This window comes from Macrotis lagotis, chromosome 3, assembly GCF_037893015.1.
Source record: "Macrotis lagotis isolate mMagLag1 chromosome 3, bilby.v1.9.chrom.fasta, whole genome shotgun sequence".
Classification (NCBI taxonomy): Eukaryota; Metazoa; Chordata; class Mammalia; order Peramelemorphia; family Peramelidae; genus Macrotis; species Macrotis lagotis.
Window position 1 is genome coordinate 68,692,801 of NC_133660.1, and position 21,008 is coordinate 68,713,808.

The 21,008-nt window shown below is 34.4% G+C and overlaps 1 protein-coding gene across 23 annotated transcripts in view; it reads left to right on the plus strand.

Moving 5' to 3' along the window:
- The window catches only part of SORBS2 (sorbin and SH3 domain containing 2), a 303,227-nt gene that overhangs the window by 142,471 nt on the left and 139,748 nt on the right, over positions 1-21,008 (plus strand). For 15 of the 23 annotated variants that reach the window (XM_074228821.1, XM_074228823.1, XM_074228829.1 and 12 more), the window contains 4 exons: positions 5,070-5,096; positions 5,342-5,466; positions 6,311-6,934; positions 20,440-20,940. In XM_074228821.1, the coding sequence (XP_074084922.1) occupies positions 5,070-5,096; positions 5,342-5,466; positions 6,311-6,934; positions 20,440-20,940 (1,277 nt within the window). The remainder of the gene's footprint in view (positions 1-5,069; positions 5,097-5,341; positions 5,467-6,310; positions 6,935-20,439; positions 20,941-21,008) is intronic. The other 8 variants (XM_074228827.1, XM_074228837.1, XM_074228838.1 and 5 more) reach the window with 3 other exon arrangements.

A 21,008-nucleotide genomic window follows, 5' to 3' on the forward strand; every position in this document is an offset into this window, starting at 1 on the left:
AAAGGTTATACACATACAACCATATTAAATATATTTCCTAATTAGTCATGTTGTGAAAGAAGAATCAGAATAAAAGGGGGGAACCATATGAATAAAAAAAACATAAAACAAATTTTAAAAAGCGAAAATAGTATACTTCTTTCTCTGAATAGAAAAGGTATTTTCCATCCCAAGTCTTTTAGAATTGTCTTTGATCATTGGTCCTGCTGAGAAGAGTTAAGTCTTTCAATGTTGCTGTTAGTGTGTAAAATGTTCTCCTGGTACTGCTCAGTTCACTCATCATCATGATGTTCATGTAAATCCTTCCAGGTTTTTATGAAATCCACTAGCTCATGATTCCTTATAGAATAACTATTACAGTACATTGAGATACCACAATTTGCTCAGCATTTCTCCAATTTATGGGCATTCCCTCAATTTCCAACTCTTTGTCCCTTCAAAAAGAGCTGTTATTAAGTCTTGTGGCTGGATCAAAGGGTCTCATAGTTTTACTGCCCTTTGGGCATAATTCCAAATTGCTCTCCAGAAAGGTTGGATCAGTACACAACTCCACCCACAATGTCTTAATGTCCCAATTTTCCCACAGCCCCTCCAATATTGATCATTTTCCTTTTTTGACATTGGTTAATCTGACAAGTATGAGGCAAGTTGTTTTAATTTAAATTTCTCTAATCTATAATGATTTAGAACATTTTTATATGACTCGAGAGTTTTATCTTATCTGAAAACTGTTCATATCCTTTGACTATTTATCAATTGGAAATTAAATTTGACTCAGTTTTTTATATATTTTAGAAATCAGTCCTTTATCAGAAATGCAAGCTATAAAAATTGTTTCCTAGTTTTCTACATTGTTTCTAATCTTAACTGCATTGGTTTTATTTGTGTGAAACCTTTTTAACTTAATGCAATCACATATATCATTTTGCATTTTATAATGTTCTCTTTCTCTTATTTGGTCATAACATAGACTTCTCCATGGATCTGACACCAATAAACTAATCCTTATTTTCCTAATAGGCTTAAGGTTTCACCCTTTATGTCTAAATCATGTCCCCTCTCCATTGTTTTCTTATGTCAAGTTAACAAATATTCATTAATTTATTCCAGACACTGTTCTATGTCTATATTCTGACAAAAAAGTCTCCTCTAATTTATAGGTTCAGTTATTCATCTCACCATTTACTCAGCACATTTTATTTCCCACTTTACTATGTTCCAGATTGCTTCAAATGCTTATGTAGCAGCATAAACAATAAACAATTCAACAAACATTTATTAATCATCTATTCTGGTATCTCCAGATTTATCTGTTTATGACAACAACCCAAATATTGGAGCCAAAGTTCTAGGAAATTTAGTATCTGGATAAGAGAAAAATTATGTTCTAGTCGTGTGGTACCTGGGCAGAGAGAGCAGCATCCCCAGACATCCTGCCTTAAAACAGGGGCAGCTATTAACTACAAGACTTAGCCAAGAAGCTTTCCTCCTTTGTGACTACAAATTGTAGTGGCCATATAGGATTCACTTTTGTGTGTACAACTCTAAATCATTTGTTCATGAAGATTTCTTTAGAAAATCGGGCCTGCTCTGAGGAAGATTATTCTTTCATTATCTGGGAGTCATCCCCTGCTTTCTAGTGTTTTTATGGGGTTTTTTAAATTTCCTTATTAAATCCCAGTGGTGGTTGTGGATATTTGTGTTTCTGGGGTCAAGGGGTTGCTAAATATATTTGAGAAGTGATTGCAGTGTCAGGTAAGTCAGTGGTAGGTCATTGACTTGGGAGAAGATTAGCTTTCAGTCTTAGACTCCTGCCCAAATTATCAAATTCTAATCTCTCACCCTAGAAAGAGTTAAAATGGAGAGATATATCAGCTGTCACTATCTAATCAAAAGATCAAAAGATTTAGAGTGAAAAAGGTCCCTAGGATTCTAGGTTTTACTGCCCTAATACAGAAGAAGCTTGGCTTCCTAAGTCAGCCAGTGAATTTTTAAAAGGTATTTTCTTTATTCCTTAATTACACTGAAAAATCTGAAGAATTTGTGATTTATGATTTCATCAGCATAAAACAGACCTCAAGACCCCTATACCTCATCCTATACTGCTCTCATCAGTTTTTTGCTTAATAGTTAATATTGATAGTTAGTATTTATATATAGCAATTTGGGTTGGCAAAACATCTTATAAATATCTCATTTTATTAACTTTGCCATCCTAGGGGCTAGGTGCTATTATTATATTCTCATTTTACAAATGAGGAAACTGAATTTGAAAGACTAATAACAATAATAACTAACATTTCTGTACTACTCTAACATTTGCAAAACACTTTTCCAATATTATTTCTTTTAAGAATGATTTGCCTAGGAGTAGCTAGGTGGCACAGTAGATAGAGCACTGGTCCTGGAGTCAGGAGGACCTGAATTCAAATCTGACCTCAGACACTTAATAATTGCCTGGCTGTGTGACCTTGGGCAAGTCCCTTAACCTCATTGCTTTAAATAAATAAAAATTTAAAATTTTTTTTTAAAAAAGAATGACTTACCTAGCTGAATGTCTGAGGTTGGATTTGAACTTCAGTCTTCCTGACCCTTAGTTCAGGGTTCCATCTACCGTGCCACCTACCCACTCTTACTAATTTTGCCACCCTTAATAATTGGCTCAATATGCTAGAGGTCTTTCTTTTATCTCTTAATCTCTTGAGTATGCCAGGGTCCTATACAGATTCTTTTCTGTCCATACAGATTCTTCCTACTATCTTTAATGCCACCTTTCCCTTTTTCATTACTCTTCCCTTTCCATGAGAAGTAGAATGGAGAGGACAGTCATTAAAGGAGAACTCTAATCCAATGTAAAGAAAAACTAGATATAACAGGAGATGATGAGACAGTTAAGGAAAGCACAAAATGATAAGTTAGAAAAATAAAGAAACATGAAGGTGGAAAATAACAGAATGAGTGAAGTCCAATCATCTGTAGATAATCTAATTAAAGAATAAACCCTTGAAATAATAAAACTGAAACAGCATCTACAGGTCTGGAGTGCAAGCTGATAGATATGAAAGAGAAAGCAAGAAATGCAAATATTAATTGGGATCCCCAAAATCAAATAAATCACCTTAGCTTTAATGCTCCCCTTCTTTTTCTCAAGCAATCAAAATGGGGAAATGATAGACCTGTTTGGTCTTATGGACAATGAGGGTCTTCTGCTCAGTGGAACATCACTGAGGACCTGAACAAGGTTCTATTCAATGGGCTGCTTCCATGGTAGAGGCCAAATATCATTAAGACAAATTCCAATGGGCAGTCCAGATGATTACACGGAATCAAATATTGCCAGAAATTTGTAGGTTATTTTCTGGACTTGAAATTCTGTTGCTGTTCAGAGTTTTTATTGAAACATTATATATTGTAATGGAATTGAACTGCATCACCAGGAGATAATAACTGATGAGACAAATTTAAATCTTGACTGTCATTTAATACCTGTGTGCAATGGGCCAAATGATTTTAACTCAAGAACCCAAAGTCCTCTTCTTATAAAATCAGTGAGCTGGAGTAAGTGGTATCTCCTAAGCTATCAACATATGATCTGTTCTCTACAAAGGTCAGAATTTACTCCATATTTATAAGTATGAAGAATTAAGAGATTTTGATCTTTCAGCAGATTTAACTGAATTTGAGGTTTCCAATATTTCTGCATGATCTAAAATATTGAAATTTGCTTATACTCTAAATGTTGAAATGAAGAAATCATTCTCTTCTAACTCAGTTCAATTATAACTTCCATTTTGTTGAGTCATTTTGTTTCTCTTAGCAACAATGCATATTCCTCATGGAGAATAGAAGCCCCTTAAGGGGCAGCTAGGTGGCTTAATGGATAGCGTGCTTAGTCTGAAATCAGAAAGACTCCTCTTTTTGAGTTCAAATCTGACCTCAGACACTTAGTTAGCTCTGTGATCCTGGACAAGGTATTCTTTGCCTTGGTTTCCTTATCTGTAAAATGAGCTGGAGAATGAAATGGCAAACCACTCCAGTATCTCTGCCAAGAAAACCTCAAATGGGGTCACATAGAATCAGACAGGACTGAACAATAACAAACCTCTTAAGGGCAGGCAGTATTCATCAAGACAAAAGTCTTTTGTGAAGGAAAATATCATTCACATCCCGAGAAAGAACTATGGAGTCTGAGTGCACACCAAAGTTTACAATTTACCATGTAAATTTTTTTGTTTTATGCTTTTTTTTCTTTTTGTTCCAATTCTTTCACACCATGACTAATATGGAAATATGTTTAACATAGTTATACATGTATAACCTGTATCAGATTACTATCAAGGGAGCAGGGAAGGGAAGGGAGGCAGGGGGAAAAATGCGGACCTCAAAATCTTATCAAGAAAATGAATGCTGAAGATTATCTTTACATTAAATTGGGATAATAACTATATAAATGTGTGTATAAATCATATATATATATATATATATACATATATATCCCTATATATTGTACACACACACACACACACACATACACACAACACATATATGTAAAGACTTGGTATCCAATTCTTCCTGGTATCCAAAATAGATAGCACACTGCCCAGCAAACCATAGGTGCTTAATAAATGGATATTAGAATGAATTTTGACAATATTCATTTTGATTAAATTAACAACTGATCATAATAGATGACTATTTTCCTTCATTTCTATATCTTTGAGCCAATTGCATGTAAATGTATTATATGCCAACATGCAAAGTATCAGTAAAAAAATCCTTAATTATTTGAAAGCCAATTAGTAATTGAATTAAAAATTTATTGATTCAAGATAACTGAGAAAATGATTTAATTTATAAGGTAATGCATAATATAATTAATAAATTATGTTGGACTAGAAGTAGAAATAAATATTCAAATGTGATTGGACCTCAAAATGTTATATTCCAACTAGTTTTTTAATCATAGAATATTGACTGCAATAAAATTATATCAGTTTGTATGAAATCATTTTACTGAATTCTTCATTTAGTTTATGCTGGTATTAATATAGATTTTCTTTTTCTTTTAGGACGTGATTCTCAATCTCCAGATTCAGGTAAAGAAAAAACTATTTTGGATATAATCATCTTGGAAATTTTTTGAGTTTGTTTTTCTTTAAAAGTCATGTTGTTGACTTAGATCTAACCTCGGACTTCATATACTTTTATAATTCCATTTAATGTGACTGAACTTAAATTACCTAGAAGAACATCTTCATTTTTATTAATGAATTCTAAAGAAGGTAAACGTGGGTATCTTTGTATCAGATATGTTGTTGTGTTTTGTTTTTCTTTCTTAAAGCTTGGAGATCTTATGATGAGCGAACTCGGGAGACACTGAATGGAGATGCTACCCATTCATCTCTGGCAGCAAAAGGCTTTAGGAGTGTTCGTCCAAATCTGCAAGACAAAAAATCACCAGTTCAGGTGAGATTACTCCTTCAAGTCTTTCATGTTTTAAAATATAGCATTTAAAAACTTTCATCTCTGAGCCACTCCAAACCAGATGGCTCTAACCATCTATTCTCTGTTTATACAACCATGAATGAGTGTTATTTTTGTTTATTTTAACCATGAATGAGTGTTATTTCTGCTTATTTTATTTTCAGGCTTATACTCTTCCTACAGGGCAGGTTTAGAAAGGAAGTAAATTTTTTTTCCTAATAATTCATCCAAAAAATTTATAAGATGCTTGTAGGATTTTTTAAAAAATATTTTAAAGGTTGTTGGCCAATGCTTTAAATACCAAAGCCTTGAGTATAACAATGGATCGTCTATGAAATAAATATATAATAGATTCAAGTACTTATTAGATTAAATGAGGGGTGTGTTAGAGGTCTTAGTGAGCTTGCTATATATATATATATATATATATATATATATATATATATATATATATATATATATGAGTATAATTTTGACCAATGTTTGGGTCTTGAAATCATAGTGTTGAGATTTGTTTTAATTTTTAGCATTTTTAAGAATTAAACTGTTTCTCTGAAGATAAGGATCGGTAACATTTTTTGTGATGCTATTCTTTGGTGCCAAGTATGAATATATTTTAAAGTGAATTAAAGGAATGCTTTGCTCTTGTTAACAAATGCAAGCAACAGTGTTTTAAGTATCAGAACTATAAACAGGTGTGATGTGCCAATTTCTTTGTTTAAAGTATAGGCTTTACAAGGGCTTCTTTGATAGCTAACATTGCCTTTGCCTTTCTCTCTTTTTTCTTTCTTGTTTTTTTGTTCTGTGGATGACTTTGTCAAAAAAGGTGCCTCCTAGAAAAGAGAGTTTTGTTAGCCTCTCAGAAACTGATCACAAAAAGGGTAGTGTTTTGGATTCATCAATAACCAAGAAGCAAACCCCCTCGAATACAGTTTACCTTACCAAGGAGGACACTATCCAGAGAGCTATGAGTTCTAACAAGGAAAATAGCCATACCATTATGTATACTGAGGAATCTAACACAACTGTGACCTATACACAAAAAATCACTAATCCACTGAGCCCAGTTTCCAATGCAGGCTTCCAACAATCAGCAGCTGACAACAGTACCCTGCTCCAACAGGACTACACACAGGATTCTCAGCTACGGAGAATTTCTACCCTGAAATTTACTCCTAACCAAGATCAATCAAATAACATTCCTCTGTGGCCCCAATCTATTGATGCACTACCATTTTCTCAAAGGCCTTTCTCACCCACCCGTAACCAAGTACATACAGCATCCGTCTCCATTCAGATAGCTCCCCTCCCTGACCATAAACCAGGACAGGATTTGGAAAGTCACAAAGGAGGACCTGGGCTTTCTCCAGACATTGCCAAGGCGCCTCTTCAGGAACTGGGACCTAATTCTTCATTTGCTGCTTCTGAACAGCCCCCAAGGAGCCATGTGGTATATTCTTTCCCGTATTTGCTTTCAGAACTGTGTGGAGTCTTATTAACCTTTTCTGTCACTGATACTGCTCAAACCAAAATTACTTAATTACTAACTCAAACCAAATGTTCAAGCTTTGATAGAATGGTCAAGTCAGAATAGAAAGAGAGGGCATCCATCTTTCACTTCATACTAGATTCACCTCCAAATTTTAGGGTGCCTATTCTTCCCATTCACCCAGGAAACTTTTCCTCCCAAAGCTCTTTCCTTTTCAGATAGTTGTGGACAAATAATAATGAAGTCATTGCTTTCTGATCTGGAGCTGAAAGGAACTTTAGAGGCCATTGAAACCAACCTCTCATTTTACAGATGAGGAAACTGAACCCAAGATCAAACATTTAATAAGCAACACAGCCACGATTTGAATCCATGCCCTCTGATTCTTTCTATTGTATGTCAAGTGCCAATTATAACATAAGTTTATGTTACTTTAGTCACTATCCAGAGCAAGCTTTATATATTTCTAGTCACAAAAATAAAGACTTAAGAAAATGAAAACGAAAATTCTTTGTGGGGGGGTATGTGTTTGGAGATAGAAGCTATTGACCTCTTCTACTGAGGACCTTTTAATACTCAGCAAATCAGCAAATCAGCAAATTAAAGCTAGCATAATTAATATAAGGTCTAGATGACAACATGTGTCGCAAAGGATTTATCTTTCAGATATGCAGTGGACTAGATGGGCTTTCAGGCTCTTCCTACTGAGATTCTATACTTCTATAAAACAATATGATTTGGTTTATTCATTAAACAACATTTAAGAAACTTTCATCAAATGTCTACTATATATGAAACTCTATATTAGGTGTTTTTACAAAGTTTAGATGTGAGTTTTTACATTTGGAGCTTATAGTCCAGTGTATAGCTATAGCAAAAACTAACTAGCAGAATATTGCATTTTAAGATCATTGAAAAGATACAGAACAAAATGTGATGTGAAAGTCAAAAGAGAAAGTCCCTAAGTGATGGGAGTGAGGGAATCAGGAAAGGATTTAAGGATATTAGACTAAAAGAGGAAAAGAGAACTTTCCAGACATAGGAGGAAGCATGAACCCAAGCACAGATGGGGAAAAGAGCAAAATTCTCTCAACAAACCAAAAATTATATGGTAAAATATATAAATATAGATGTAGTGAATATATAGTGAAAAGGAATAAAAAAGAAAACAGAACAGGAAATATAAAATAGGCTTATCTTCAAGCTGTTGTTATAATATTAACCTACCTTAAATTATTTCATGCATTATTCTATTGAAAGGGTGAAAAATGCATGTTTTCCTTTTTTTCTAATTAGTACTAAAATGATTATAGATTGAATCATACATGTATGCTTTTAATAATATAGTTAACAGTTATTTCATTAAAATAACTTTAAAGTCTAAGGTTGATCAGAGAATAGATAATATAAGTATATGATTAATAAAAAGGTCAACAGTTGTTTTGTTAAAATAATTTAAAGAATTTTAAGGTGAAAAGGTGAAAAAGAATGACAGTTATATATATAAAAAACTAGACCTAGGATCAGGAAGATTCAACTTCCTGAGTTCAAATGGGGCCACAGATACTTAATAACTGTTTGACCCTAGCAAAGTCACTTTACTGTTTGCCTCAGTTTCCTTATCTGTAAACTGAGCTAGAAAGGAAAGGGCAAAGGATCACAAAGAGTCAGAAATGACTGAAAAATGATTGAATAACAATAGGCAATGTAATGGCAGATTCCTATAATCCTTGTTACAGGGAGAGGCTTAGACTAATGGATCACTTAAAGTTTGACAGTTCCAAATCACAGTAGAACAAAAGTCAATTGAGTGTCCACACTAAGTCTGGTGATATGGTGAGCCTCTGAAGAGATGGGACCATTAAGATATCTAAGGACTCAGATCTGAAAGGAAGAGTATGATAAATAGTTCCTTGTGATTGGGTTTGTAAATTCAAATGGTCAAGATTTGTGAAGTGCTTAATAAAATGCCTGACTAATAAATCATTGTTCCCTTCCCCTTTGTAAATGTTCACTGCCCTTTCAGTCTTTCCTAGAGACTTAATCTCCAAACAAAAACAAAAGTTTTTATATGAAAAGACAGTATCATCAACAACAAACATTTTCTGTGCCCATGTCCTACATGATGATTTGAAGTAGAACTCATCCCATGTACTTGGCTTGATACATTTTCAGATGATATTATAAATCTCTATAGTACTTTTTATTTTGCATGATGTTTTAACAATAATGATAATAACAATAATTAATTATATTAATTATTCTGGAATATTAAAATAATAGTATATCATTATAATTATATAATGTTATTATAACAACTATTAATTCATTCTATTATGGTGATATTTATATAAGATTCAGAGTTGTGTAGGGCACTTTACCTAGCATTATTTCATTTGACATTTTCAAAAAACCCTGTGAGGTAGGCACCATGGGTATTATTATCCTGATTAGATCAGGGAGGCACCCAAAGCCCAGAAACATTAATGGAACAGATTTTAAATGTAAAAATGAGATTCGAAGTCAGACCTTTCTGACTCAAAGTCTAGGAACAATTCATGCTACCATATCATCTCATCTGAACTTCACAACCATCCTGAGAGATAGGTTAAGCCTCAGTTATAACTCTCATTTTATAGATAAACATCCTAAAAGATTACATAAATTGCTCACAATCAAACAGTTTTTAAGTGGCTACCTCAGGACTTAAATTCACATCTTCTGTCCAGAGCTCTTTATAATACAATTACATTGTCTTTGTAACTTGAAGGCCCCTCCTTAGGTGCCATAGAAGCTAAATTTATAACAATGAAATTCTCTACTACCCATCCTTTTTTTATTATTATTTTAATTTAGGACACTGTTCCTATCAGACTCTTATTAAGCAGGAGAAAGAACATGTTCAACCACTCCCATCTCAGAATGGACCAAATTAGGTAGCAGAGAGCAGGATTGTGACAATTGGAGATAGAACAGTATCATTACTATAAGAACTGCATGCTAGGGGATTGAGAATTTGGCCCGCCTTCAGGACAAAGTGCAGAAGTCAGCAGGCACAGCTCTGGTAATCTTTGTCTTCCAAGATAAATCTGTTATATGTGAAAATCTAATTACATTTGAAAACTTTTCTTTAAAGTTTTCTTCTTACTGGTGTGGCTGCTGAGACCACTCAGCACACACACTGTTTAACCCTGAACAGATGACTAAACAAGCAACTCTAGTCAAAATTCCCAGAGGAAATGCTTTTTATTTCTAAGAGAGACTAAGCATTCAATGAGAGAAGGGAAATATATGAACAAAACTATCAGGTTACATTTCTAAACTATTTTTCAGAGAAAAAAGATTCACAAAAGTCACTTTAAACTTTAAAATTCCCTCTAGCCAGAAAACTTAGTGAAGATTAACAGGTGGAACCAACCTTGATGACCAAGGTGAAGAAGTTTATGAATAAACTTGTGAATTAGCCTGATTAAAAATGTGAAGATGTTCACTTCTCCAAGGGGAGAAACATGCTGGTATCCTAGGAGCTTTTTAACAATCTTAAAATTTTATTAGTGTTTGGACACTAATTTAAATGAGTTAAGAAAATAGTCTAAATAAAGTAGCCTGAATTATAGTCCTATTTCTTGAAGCCAAACTCTACTTTTATAAGCTGCTTGTCTTTTTAATTAACCCTCCCAAAGTCCTGAAAAAACAGATATTATAAAGATTACTGTCTCTTTGAAGTCACATGAATAAATATCCACTTATGTTTCAAATGTTAAATTGTTCCTAATGCTAAGTACATAAAGATTTTCAAATCCAAACCCTGGATTCTTCTGTTGCATTATATGAGCATTATATTCCATCAGGGCAAAACTCATCTTTTCAATTACCTTGAAAAATTGAATTCCTTAAGGAATCAAAACTTCATAGTCAACGATTGTTCTTCATATCTGAAGGAACTCAAATGTGGGACTTCTCTCACACAATGAAAATGAGTAAGTCATTTTAGGGTTGTCAGTATCTAGATAATGCTGATGGAGCAGTACTTCTGCATTTTTTCTGAATCATCTCCAATTTCATAGGGTTCCCATTTTTGGTAGAACATTCTTTCTTATCCTAAGCCCAAGTCTACTTTGCTCTGGTTTCTGCCTTCTCTTCCCAAAAGCTAATGATAGTTAACCTAGTCAGGCACTGTGATATGTAGTGCATTTTACAAATATTATCTCATCATATCAACACTGGAAGGTAGGTGATATTATTATCCGCATTAAATAGATGAGGAAACTAAGGAAAATAAAAATTATGTGACTGCTGGTAGGCAAATTTGAACTTGAATCTTCCTGACTCCAGGTTCAGCACTCTACCTACTCTATCATCTTTCCTCTCCCTTTTTGAATAATATAAAGTCACTATATAGTCTCCCATTAATCTTCTCTTTTCCATTTTAAATATATCCAGGTCCTTCAAATGTTGCTCAGAAGACAGCTTTTTTCAGGGATGCTGCCATCTTATTATTCCCCTATGGAGAAGCTATAATCTGTCAGTGACTTAAACATATTTCACATGTGGTTTGTCTAGCATTACATGGAGTCTACCTTTGCATAATCTAGATGTTATTGATATTATATAGAGCATCCACTTTTCTTGATTGAACTTTGGATAAAATAATGGACTTGGATTAAGGAAGATATAGGTTAAATCCTTCTTCTAACATCTGACTCTGGGAAAGTCCCTTCAGTTTCATTATCTATAAAAAGAACATAATGTGGAGCTAAAAATGATAGTATGAATTGCTGTTGTTCTAGCCATTCTTTGGGCTATAATTAGCAATCTCCTATGAACAAAGAGGATGATAGAGTCCAAGGGCAAGCTGATCCAAAAGAAAAGGAAATAAAAGAAGCTCCAAGTGTTTTAGAAGGCACAAAAGGAGAGGTGCTATCATTCTCCACATAGAACTCTCTTTGTGATACCATCACACTTTAGCATGGAGGAGGAAAATATTCTTTTTGTTTTTAGGGCTTCGGTTCATCTGGTAAGAGAGCTTCCATTTATTCTAAGAGCCTTTGTAATAATCTCTCTGAGACAAAGATAGTGTTTCAAGTAATATTCTTTCTTTCTCCTTTTAAAGATGTTAACCATAGACCTCAAATATCCCAGCTTTAATTCTTATGTTCTATAAAGCACATATTAGATATCAGTGACTATATCTGAATATCTCAAATATTTACCTATACTTTTAATAAAGAATATATGTAACATAAACATATCGTATTATATTTGTATGTAAAATACATATTTCTATATATACAGTTCATTCTTTCTTTTTCATTCACTCATCTAATGAATGTTTATCATACTATTAACTGTTACCTCCCAGGAAGACACAATTAAGTCACTTATACAAGAAAATTTTATTCTACAGTATATCAGTGACTACTTAGCCTTTAGCTCACACAGAGAATTTTAAGCACAAAAATCATGAATTTATTCAGCAAAAATAGTGATGAATGAAGTCAAATAAAGGAAACCAAATAAAAGAACTATTCACTATCACAATCTTTTCAGAAGTTTTCATTTTGCATGCAAACATTTGCCTTTTCTTAGCCCAGAGGTGAATCCATTAAAAATGAATAAATAAATAATCTATTTAGATTTGCCTTATAAGATTTGAAAAAGGAGTATAACATCAACAAATTTCTCTAGGATCCTGAATTCTAAGCTTCAAGTTGCTACTTTAGTGTCTATCTTAGATAATTTGACCCAGGTTCACTTTAGTTTCCACAACTAGAAATGAGAGAGTTAAACTAGATATTCTCAAGAATAATTTAAAAGATCCCTTTCATCCAAAAATGCCCGAGTTCAGATTCCTAAGGAGTCAAATAAAACTTGGGTTTTGTAAAGGAAGAACATTTTAGACATGCACATTCTATTCTTTAGGATTCCTTTTTACAAGAAATGATGATGTCTCATAATTCATGTCACAGTTGGCTCTGGGCACAGCAGCAGAGTAGGGATTGGGTCCAGAAGAAAAAGAGGTGTGATGACTCCAGCGTAAGGAAATGGACACATTAACCCAGCGGGAGGCAAGTCTGACTGACTGCTTCTCCTTCCTTAATACTTTGGTTCCTTGTTTGTCTTTTGTTTTTGAAGAGGACCATGACATCAAGAGGATGATGTCATGACTTGCAAGTTAATTGACTTTAGATGAGGGATGAAAGAAAAAGAAATGAGGAGGGTGACGTGGGGAGAAAGTAGGGAGAAAAGGAGGGAGGCAGGAAGAAAGGGTTAGAGCTGGCTCCAGACACAAACACAATGCCACTCAAAACCAAAAATATCCTACCAGTTAATTGGTACAAGTGGCATGTTGAATTTGCTGACCCAGTAGAATCCCTCCTAAATACCCAATTCTTAAATGGCAAAACAGGCCCTAAGAGGGACTGGTGCTAAAGTAGAGTGTTTGCCAAGACTGACTGCACCTGTACTATAGTCAGCAGGGGAAAAGAAGGGTACAATCACATCAATAGTAAAAATAGATGCTGAAGGCAAATCTGCCATTATTATTACTTTAGATAATTTAGATGGCTGTGGCTCCATGAACTCTCTCTGAGTTTAATCCCTTTCTATTTGAGATAATATTCTCCCTACCTTCTCCACCAGAAACTTGACTTCATCATTTTTCCTTCCTGGATTTACCCTCATGATTTTCTTTTTCCAAGAGGGGTCCTACCTTGACCTTGCATTAATTTCAGAGTAAAACCAGTGATGTCTAGAGAAAAGAATTACAATTATAAACAACTGGAAGATGTACAGAGTGATTGACCTTTTATTACTTTATCCTTCCAATTTAATAAAAAGGCTAGCTCAAGGGAGATTTATTGGAGTATTAATCTAGCTGACTCTATTTCAAATCATAGATGTCCTTTTCCTGGGTATAATATGTTATTAGAGTCTCCCAGGGCATTCATGATCATTTAGTTTACATTGTGATCTGGCTTTACAATCTTATTTGGGTGTTTATTAGTTTAGGTTTTCTTTATTTTTATGTTTTAAAAGAGATCCTGAAAGTAGATTCTCTAGGTGCCTGGATTTTGGATTCTGCCTACCTTGTCTTCTGTGCTCCCTGAAGCCTGGAATCAGCCCCATCCACAGTCCTTTGGCATTTGGAAGGACAATCTAGTACTATGGTTTTTGAATACAAATAGATACTTTTCTTGTCTTGAGTTGGTAGAGCCTGTGAATAATAGCAAATTTGGTGGCTCAATTTACATATTGTGCCTATACGTATGCTTTCCCCACAAATCTCTCCTGTTACTGGTCAAATAAGCATTATTGACCATAGGTCAATCCCTTGGAAGAGCTTCAGATAAACTGAGAGATGTAACTGAATAAATCATTTTTACTATAAAATTTGTGAATCTAAGCTAATTTATGAGACATTGTAAAAGAAGTAGTAACAAGAATAACAATACTAGAAATGAATCATTTTGAATCCATAAATAGATGCATCCAAGGAACATGAGCTCTACTTTATTGATTATCCAACAAGGAAATTATATCAAACAGATGCCTCTTCCTTGCATAGATTCCCCTGGATTCCAGAGGTCACTTGGACAGCATTTGCACCTATGAATTGAGCAAAGATTAATTTGATTATTCTGGCTATTTTACTTAAGTTGGCTCAAATTCACTGTAGAAAACAACAAATCCCATATTCCACTAGGTTTCTATTAGAGTTTTTTTAATCTATATTTATTTAGAAGAATTTGAATCACTTGCCAAAAACCTTTTTTTAAAAGAACTGAAGGATTCTAATGGGAACTTTATTATAGGTACATGCTAAGTGTCTTTTCTGAGACTTTCTTATATATTTTTAATATTTATAGAGGTACCAGTTAGGTTTTAAAAGAGTTTTCCAGTTCTCTAAATCATTTCTCTCAAATCATTATGTGTCCATTTTATGGAGACTTTCTTTGGCAGCAACCATTTCTATGCTACTTACTGGTTCTTCAAGTTTTCTTTTTGAATATATCATATGGGGTAGCCAGAATTTTAGAATCTCAAGCCAAATTTTTCTAAAGAAATTCCTTACCATTGTTAATCAAAAAATACACTTCAATCATAGGCAAATCATTCTGTTTCCTCACATTTATTTAGTCATTTTCACCCATATCTGACTCTTCAAGATTCCATTTTGAAGTTTTCTTGTCAGATATACTAAAGTAATTTACCATTCCCTTCTTGAGTTCATTTTACATTGAGGAAATTGAAATAAGCAGTGTTAAGTGACTTGCTGAGAGTCACAGAATTACCAAATGTATGAGGCTGGATTTGAATTCAGATCTCTCCTGATTCTAGGCCTGGCACTGTGGGATCTAGAGATCTAGAACCTCTACCAATCTCCCTACCCCTACTCCTCATTGCTGACAGTCTCCATTGATAGAATATTCTGATCATATCCCAACAAATAACTGATTTACTCAGAAGTGTGTTTCATCATTGTAAAGGGTTGATTAGTGGAGTTTCTCATTGTCTTGATGAATATTTAGGATTTGATGAACTGGCAAGGCAGGTTGGGAATTTTAATTCTCAAACTCCAAAAATTTGGGACTTGCAAGGTCTTCAGCAGCCATGCAGTCTAGCCAATACATTCAAGTAATGCCTGAGATAGCATGCTAAAAAGGGCAATTGACTATGAGGTTAGCCATTGCATCTTTGTTTTCCAATTGGGAAAAGTTAGAAATCATATTGAGTTGTTATGATTATTAACATTATTGTCATTATTGTTTTGCTGTTTGCTGTGATGTAATCAACTTAATTACTTAAACAATAAGAGTTCTTGAATCTCAGGCTTATAGGAGAGTACGTGAGACTACTGTAAGGTTGAGACTTTGGCAATCTAATCTTCTACTAAAGCAACAAGTTATTTTAAATGACATGATCCTGGAATCTAGCTTTCTAGCCAAAGAAGAGAAATTAAGAAACCTAGGAAAATCAAAGATTCACACAGATTTTGTGTGAAGATGAGAAGTTTGTAGTTTGGTTTTTTTACATATATACACTTACATGATTATAGTATTTATCTTGAAAGAATAGAAAGGATTTAGTCAATATATCCAAGAGGTCTGAATTTGAAGGGAAACTTCTAGCTGGGCAATCTGAAAGTTGCTTGAAGTCTCTGAGCTTCAATTTCCTTATCTATAAACTGAGGACCTTCTAGAATAATCCTTAAATTTCCAAGCAGTTTTAACCTTCTGTGACTATGAAATAAGTTTTCAGCTGCTCCTTTTTCTGTAACCTAGCAACAGCAACAAGTATCTTAAATATCTGCTAAATAAAACAATTAGTCAAATATGTAAGGAATCTTGAATCAGCATGTGTTTTTCCCACCATCAATTTTTTTTCTCCCATTTTGATAGTATCCACCTCTAAGGGTTTGCCAAAAGTGATTAGTTCCCTAGACTACTTTAAGGAACTGAAACACTTTGGAGGAATAACAGACACTTTGACCAGTCGACATTTTGGAACTTTGCAACCTGTTGTTTCTTAAATTAACTGTGAACACAGCCCAGTTGAACACTGTGAAAGTGACTCTGTCCTTACCATTAGTGCCTGTGTTTGGTTGGGTTTGTTTTTTTTTCTTTGATAGCGGCTCTGAGAATTATAGTGTCCTTCCTTGCTTTTTGGAGCCTTTTATATATTTTACCTCAAACTAAACAAACAAAAAATTCCTGTTCAGATTTAAACAATGCCTAAGCAGAATAGAATGCTATTTGGTGCCCTTTGTATTTAAAAAAAAATTGAATAACTCTCTGAACACAGCTTTAGTTTCATAAAAATGAAATAGGTTTATTTTCCCACCCTTTCTTCTTTTATGAACTATTTTATATGATATGACTTTTTTGATCCAGTTAATAAGACCCCAATAAAAAGCTTCTGCCTTAAGAATTTAGTCTTAAGAACTTTTTTTTCCCATTTTATGTGCAAGGCTGTAAAATGTCCTTCTGGGTGGATAATTTATACATGAACTAAGGACTACAATAGTAATGGGGAACTCCTAGATGAGGGAGCTCTGGCAACCACAATATGATACCTGCTCTATCATTTCTGGTCTTAGAGAATTGCCTAAGGCACTGAGAGATTGACTTTCGCTCAGGGTCTCACAGTCAGTATGGGTCAGAGGTAAAACCAAGACCTAATGGAAATCCCTCTGGTTTCCAACTTGACTCATTAACCACTATTTAATGTAACAGATTTTTCAAGAGTTTTACTTGATATCCAATTCTGAAATTTATTTCTAAAATCATTAATCACATTTTTACTTGGAAACACAATAGTAAATACAGTGAAGAGATGGGAACTTCCTGTGTAGGAACTATATGAAAAAAAGATTTAAAATAGTGAGGAGATGGGAACTTCCAGTGTAGGAACTCCTCTATGAAAAAAAAAAAAGATTTAAAATATGACATTAGTAGCTAAGGGATTAGGGAATTACTCAAGATCTCAGCCAATTACAGAGCAAGAATTTTAAACTCATGTATTCCTGAATCTATACTCAGCATTCTGTCTTCTATATCTCCTGCCATTTAGAAATTAATTCCTTATATATTTATCAAACTTGACCATATGTGTCTCATACTGCATCTCATCTTACCTTGGGAACACATTATAATCTTATTCTTTGAACCCATGCTTGAGAAAATTTTATAGGAAAAACTGTGTTTTGAATACTCCAAATCTCCTTTACATAGCTGTTGAAATGAATTCCTCTTTCTAGCAAACCATGTCATTGCAAATGTATTAACTTATATTTGTTAATAGTTTTCAATTTTGTAGTACACTTCTATTAATATCAGATCTGGTGATGGGATTTGACTAAGCAAAATATGCATACCAACAAAGGTTATCCAGATCTTTCAATTCACTTACATACATCATATCAAAATATACAATTTAAAAAACTGACACCTCTAGTTGAAATATAACAACTCTTTTAATCTAGGTTTGTGTATTTAAGACTTTTTAAAGTCATGAAAATTGACCTTTTTCTCTAAAGCAACCTAGTTTCTAGAAACTCTTAAATAGTATATTTTGAAATCTGGATTTTTAAAGTAGGATTTTTTTGTTGGATTTTTTTTTGTTTTGTTTTTAGGTTTTTGCAAGGCAAATGGGGTTAAGTGGCTTGCCCAAGGCCACACAGCTAGGTAATCATTAAGTGTCTGAGGATGGATTTGAACTCAGGTACTCCTGACTCCAGGGCCAGTACTTTATCCACTGCGCCACCTAGCCACCCCTGGATTTTTTTTTTTTTGAGATGAAATCTAGAACACAAAAAAGATTAAGGTTGTTCTAGAGATATCCTTGTCCTTAAAAAATTTAATGGATTTTCAATTTTCTTTAAAATCAAACATTTTAATGATTAAATAAAGATTGTGAACATTTTAAAACCACAATTAGAAGACCTGGGTTTAAATGTCAGTTTGGGGGGGGGGGTTTAGGTTTTTTTGTAAGGCAAATGGGGTTAAGTGGCTTTTCCAAGGCCACACAACTAGGTAATTATTAAGTGTCTGAGGTCAAATTTGAACTCATGTGCTCCTGACTCCAGGGCCAGTGCTCTATCCACTGTGCCACCTAGCTACCCCTAAATGTCAGTTTTAACCATATGAAGATCACTTTTTTCCTCTTTGAGCCTCAATTCCCTCATTTACGAAATGGGGATAATATGGACATACTTTAATCACAGTATTGTAAAAAAATGTGTTTTATAAATAGATTAATTTTTAAATGTGGAACTATTGTTTCTATTATTATGATTTATTTTGGATAGCAGCAGCATTCTATCAACTTGTTCTGAAAATTGTGACCGGCTGAGAGTTTTGAGTGTTATCATTAAGTTCTTTGCCAATTCAAGATTACCTGTGCCATTTCTAGACTCATGTAGCTCATTTTATAATTTGAACTCTTCCCCTAAACCAGTAGTTTAGCTCTTCCTCTAGCCTTCTAACCATCTCTTAACAGACCTACCCTATTCCTCCTCACTGATCTTCATATATATATATATATATATATATATATATATATATATATATATATATATATCTCCTATATATTCACTGTTCAGTGATCCCAAGGACCATATAGTCCTTGGAAATTTCTTGGTAAAGATGCTAGAGTGGTTTGCCATTTCCTTCTCCAGTGCATTACAGAGGTTATGACTTGCCCAAAGTCACAGATCCAGTATCTGAGGCAAGATTTGAATTAGAGTCCTCTGACTTCAGGCCCAGTCTCTACTGAAACACTGTTCTTTTCCATATATAATCCCTTCCACAAAGACTTAAGGGTTATTTCATTTTTCCTGAGGTTTGTCTTGAGGCTTAGTTGGGATAGAAATAACAGATCACTCACTGGCAAGTATCTTCAAAAGCCTCCATAGTGACAGCATTTTAATTTCTCCTGTTGACAAACCTTAATTCTTTTTTTCTTTTTAGGCAGAGGCATGGAAGTATAAAGGTCTCTCTCTCATTTTTCAATTTCTTCCTCCTTTGCCTTGTATTAAAACAGGCAATGGTAACCCTAACTAACTATTAATACATTCTATTCCTCTTCATCACCATTTTTTTATTCTGCCACAAAGTGATTTATAGATACCTCTATAATGGATCCCTGGGACTTTGCATCATATTAGTCTAATTGACCAAATGTAGGGGTTCCAAGAAGGTCAAAAATTCTAATCAATTTCTTCATGTTTAAGGGAATACTTGATTTTTTTTGCAAATATTTTCATTGTCCCTAAATGAGACAATCTTCTCTGCCAATGCTGGTAACCACCTTCTCTGCAATTTATACTCTTAGCAAGTATCCTAGAACACACAGAAATGAAGTAACTTGCCCAAAATCACACAGCTAATCTGTTTCAAAGGGGGAAATCCAACCCAGATCTTCCTGGTGCCAAGGTTAACTCTCCTGCCATCAGGCCACGTTGTCTATTGCTTAATCAACATTTAGATCAATTATGTCATGGTAATTTCTCGCTCTAACATGATTCCTATCAGAGACATTTCAGAGAAAACAAACAAACAAATTAAAAAAAAAAAAAACCACAACCCCAGAATGTATTTTCTGGTAGAGAAGCAAGTACTTCCTTTGTAGCATAACAGCCTCATCCCACACTGCTTTCACAAGGACCTTTTAAATACATTTTTTAAAATGCTTGACCTGAGTTGTCAAACTTTCTCAAACCCTTCCTTCATAATTGCCTCCCAGTGTGAATTTTGTCTTGGTCTTGTTTCTAAAAATACTCATTTCCCTTCATTTCGTTCATGTTTACATCTCTTTAACAGTAGTGTGCACTTGACTTCAAATTCCTCCGAATATGTTTTTCTAAGATGGCAGTAAACAAAGCTAACCCTTTGTGTCTAACAAACTGCAAAGAGAGAAGAAGATGTTTTCATTCATTTTCTCTATTTTTTTCTCTCAAACCCTAGCTTGGAAAACAGAGACTAGCTGCCAATGTGATGGAGGCAAATACTCCCCAGATCCATAGACAAACAGCAGCAGCAGAAGCTTCTCCACTCTTCCCAATCTCCGCGGTACCAGTTAATCAAACCTCTTTCTCGCCCAACAGTGGCCCCTGCCTGACATCCTCCAACCTGCCACCCCTTGATGATTCTGTGACTTCACGCTTTCCTAAACCTTTGGCCCCCTTACACGGCTCCTATAAATATCCTTTTGTAGAACCTGAAAGCATTATCCCCAGCAACAACACAGCCACTGCCACTACCACCACCACTTCTTTTATCGCACACTTATCCCGGAGTGAACCTTCCTCCCGTTCTGTAAGCGAGATCTCATCTGCCATTCTAGATGAGCTTCAGACTTCTTCTAACTATGCTCCTACTGATTGTCCTGAAACACCTTCCCCAACCTTGAATGAGATGTCTGCTGTGACAGATGGCACCACCTTAAACACCACAGCTGCCACTCATGTAATTATACATCCCTCCTTGCTCTCTGCATTATTGGAACCAGTCTCCAAAGGGGACAGTAACATTTC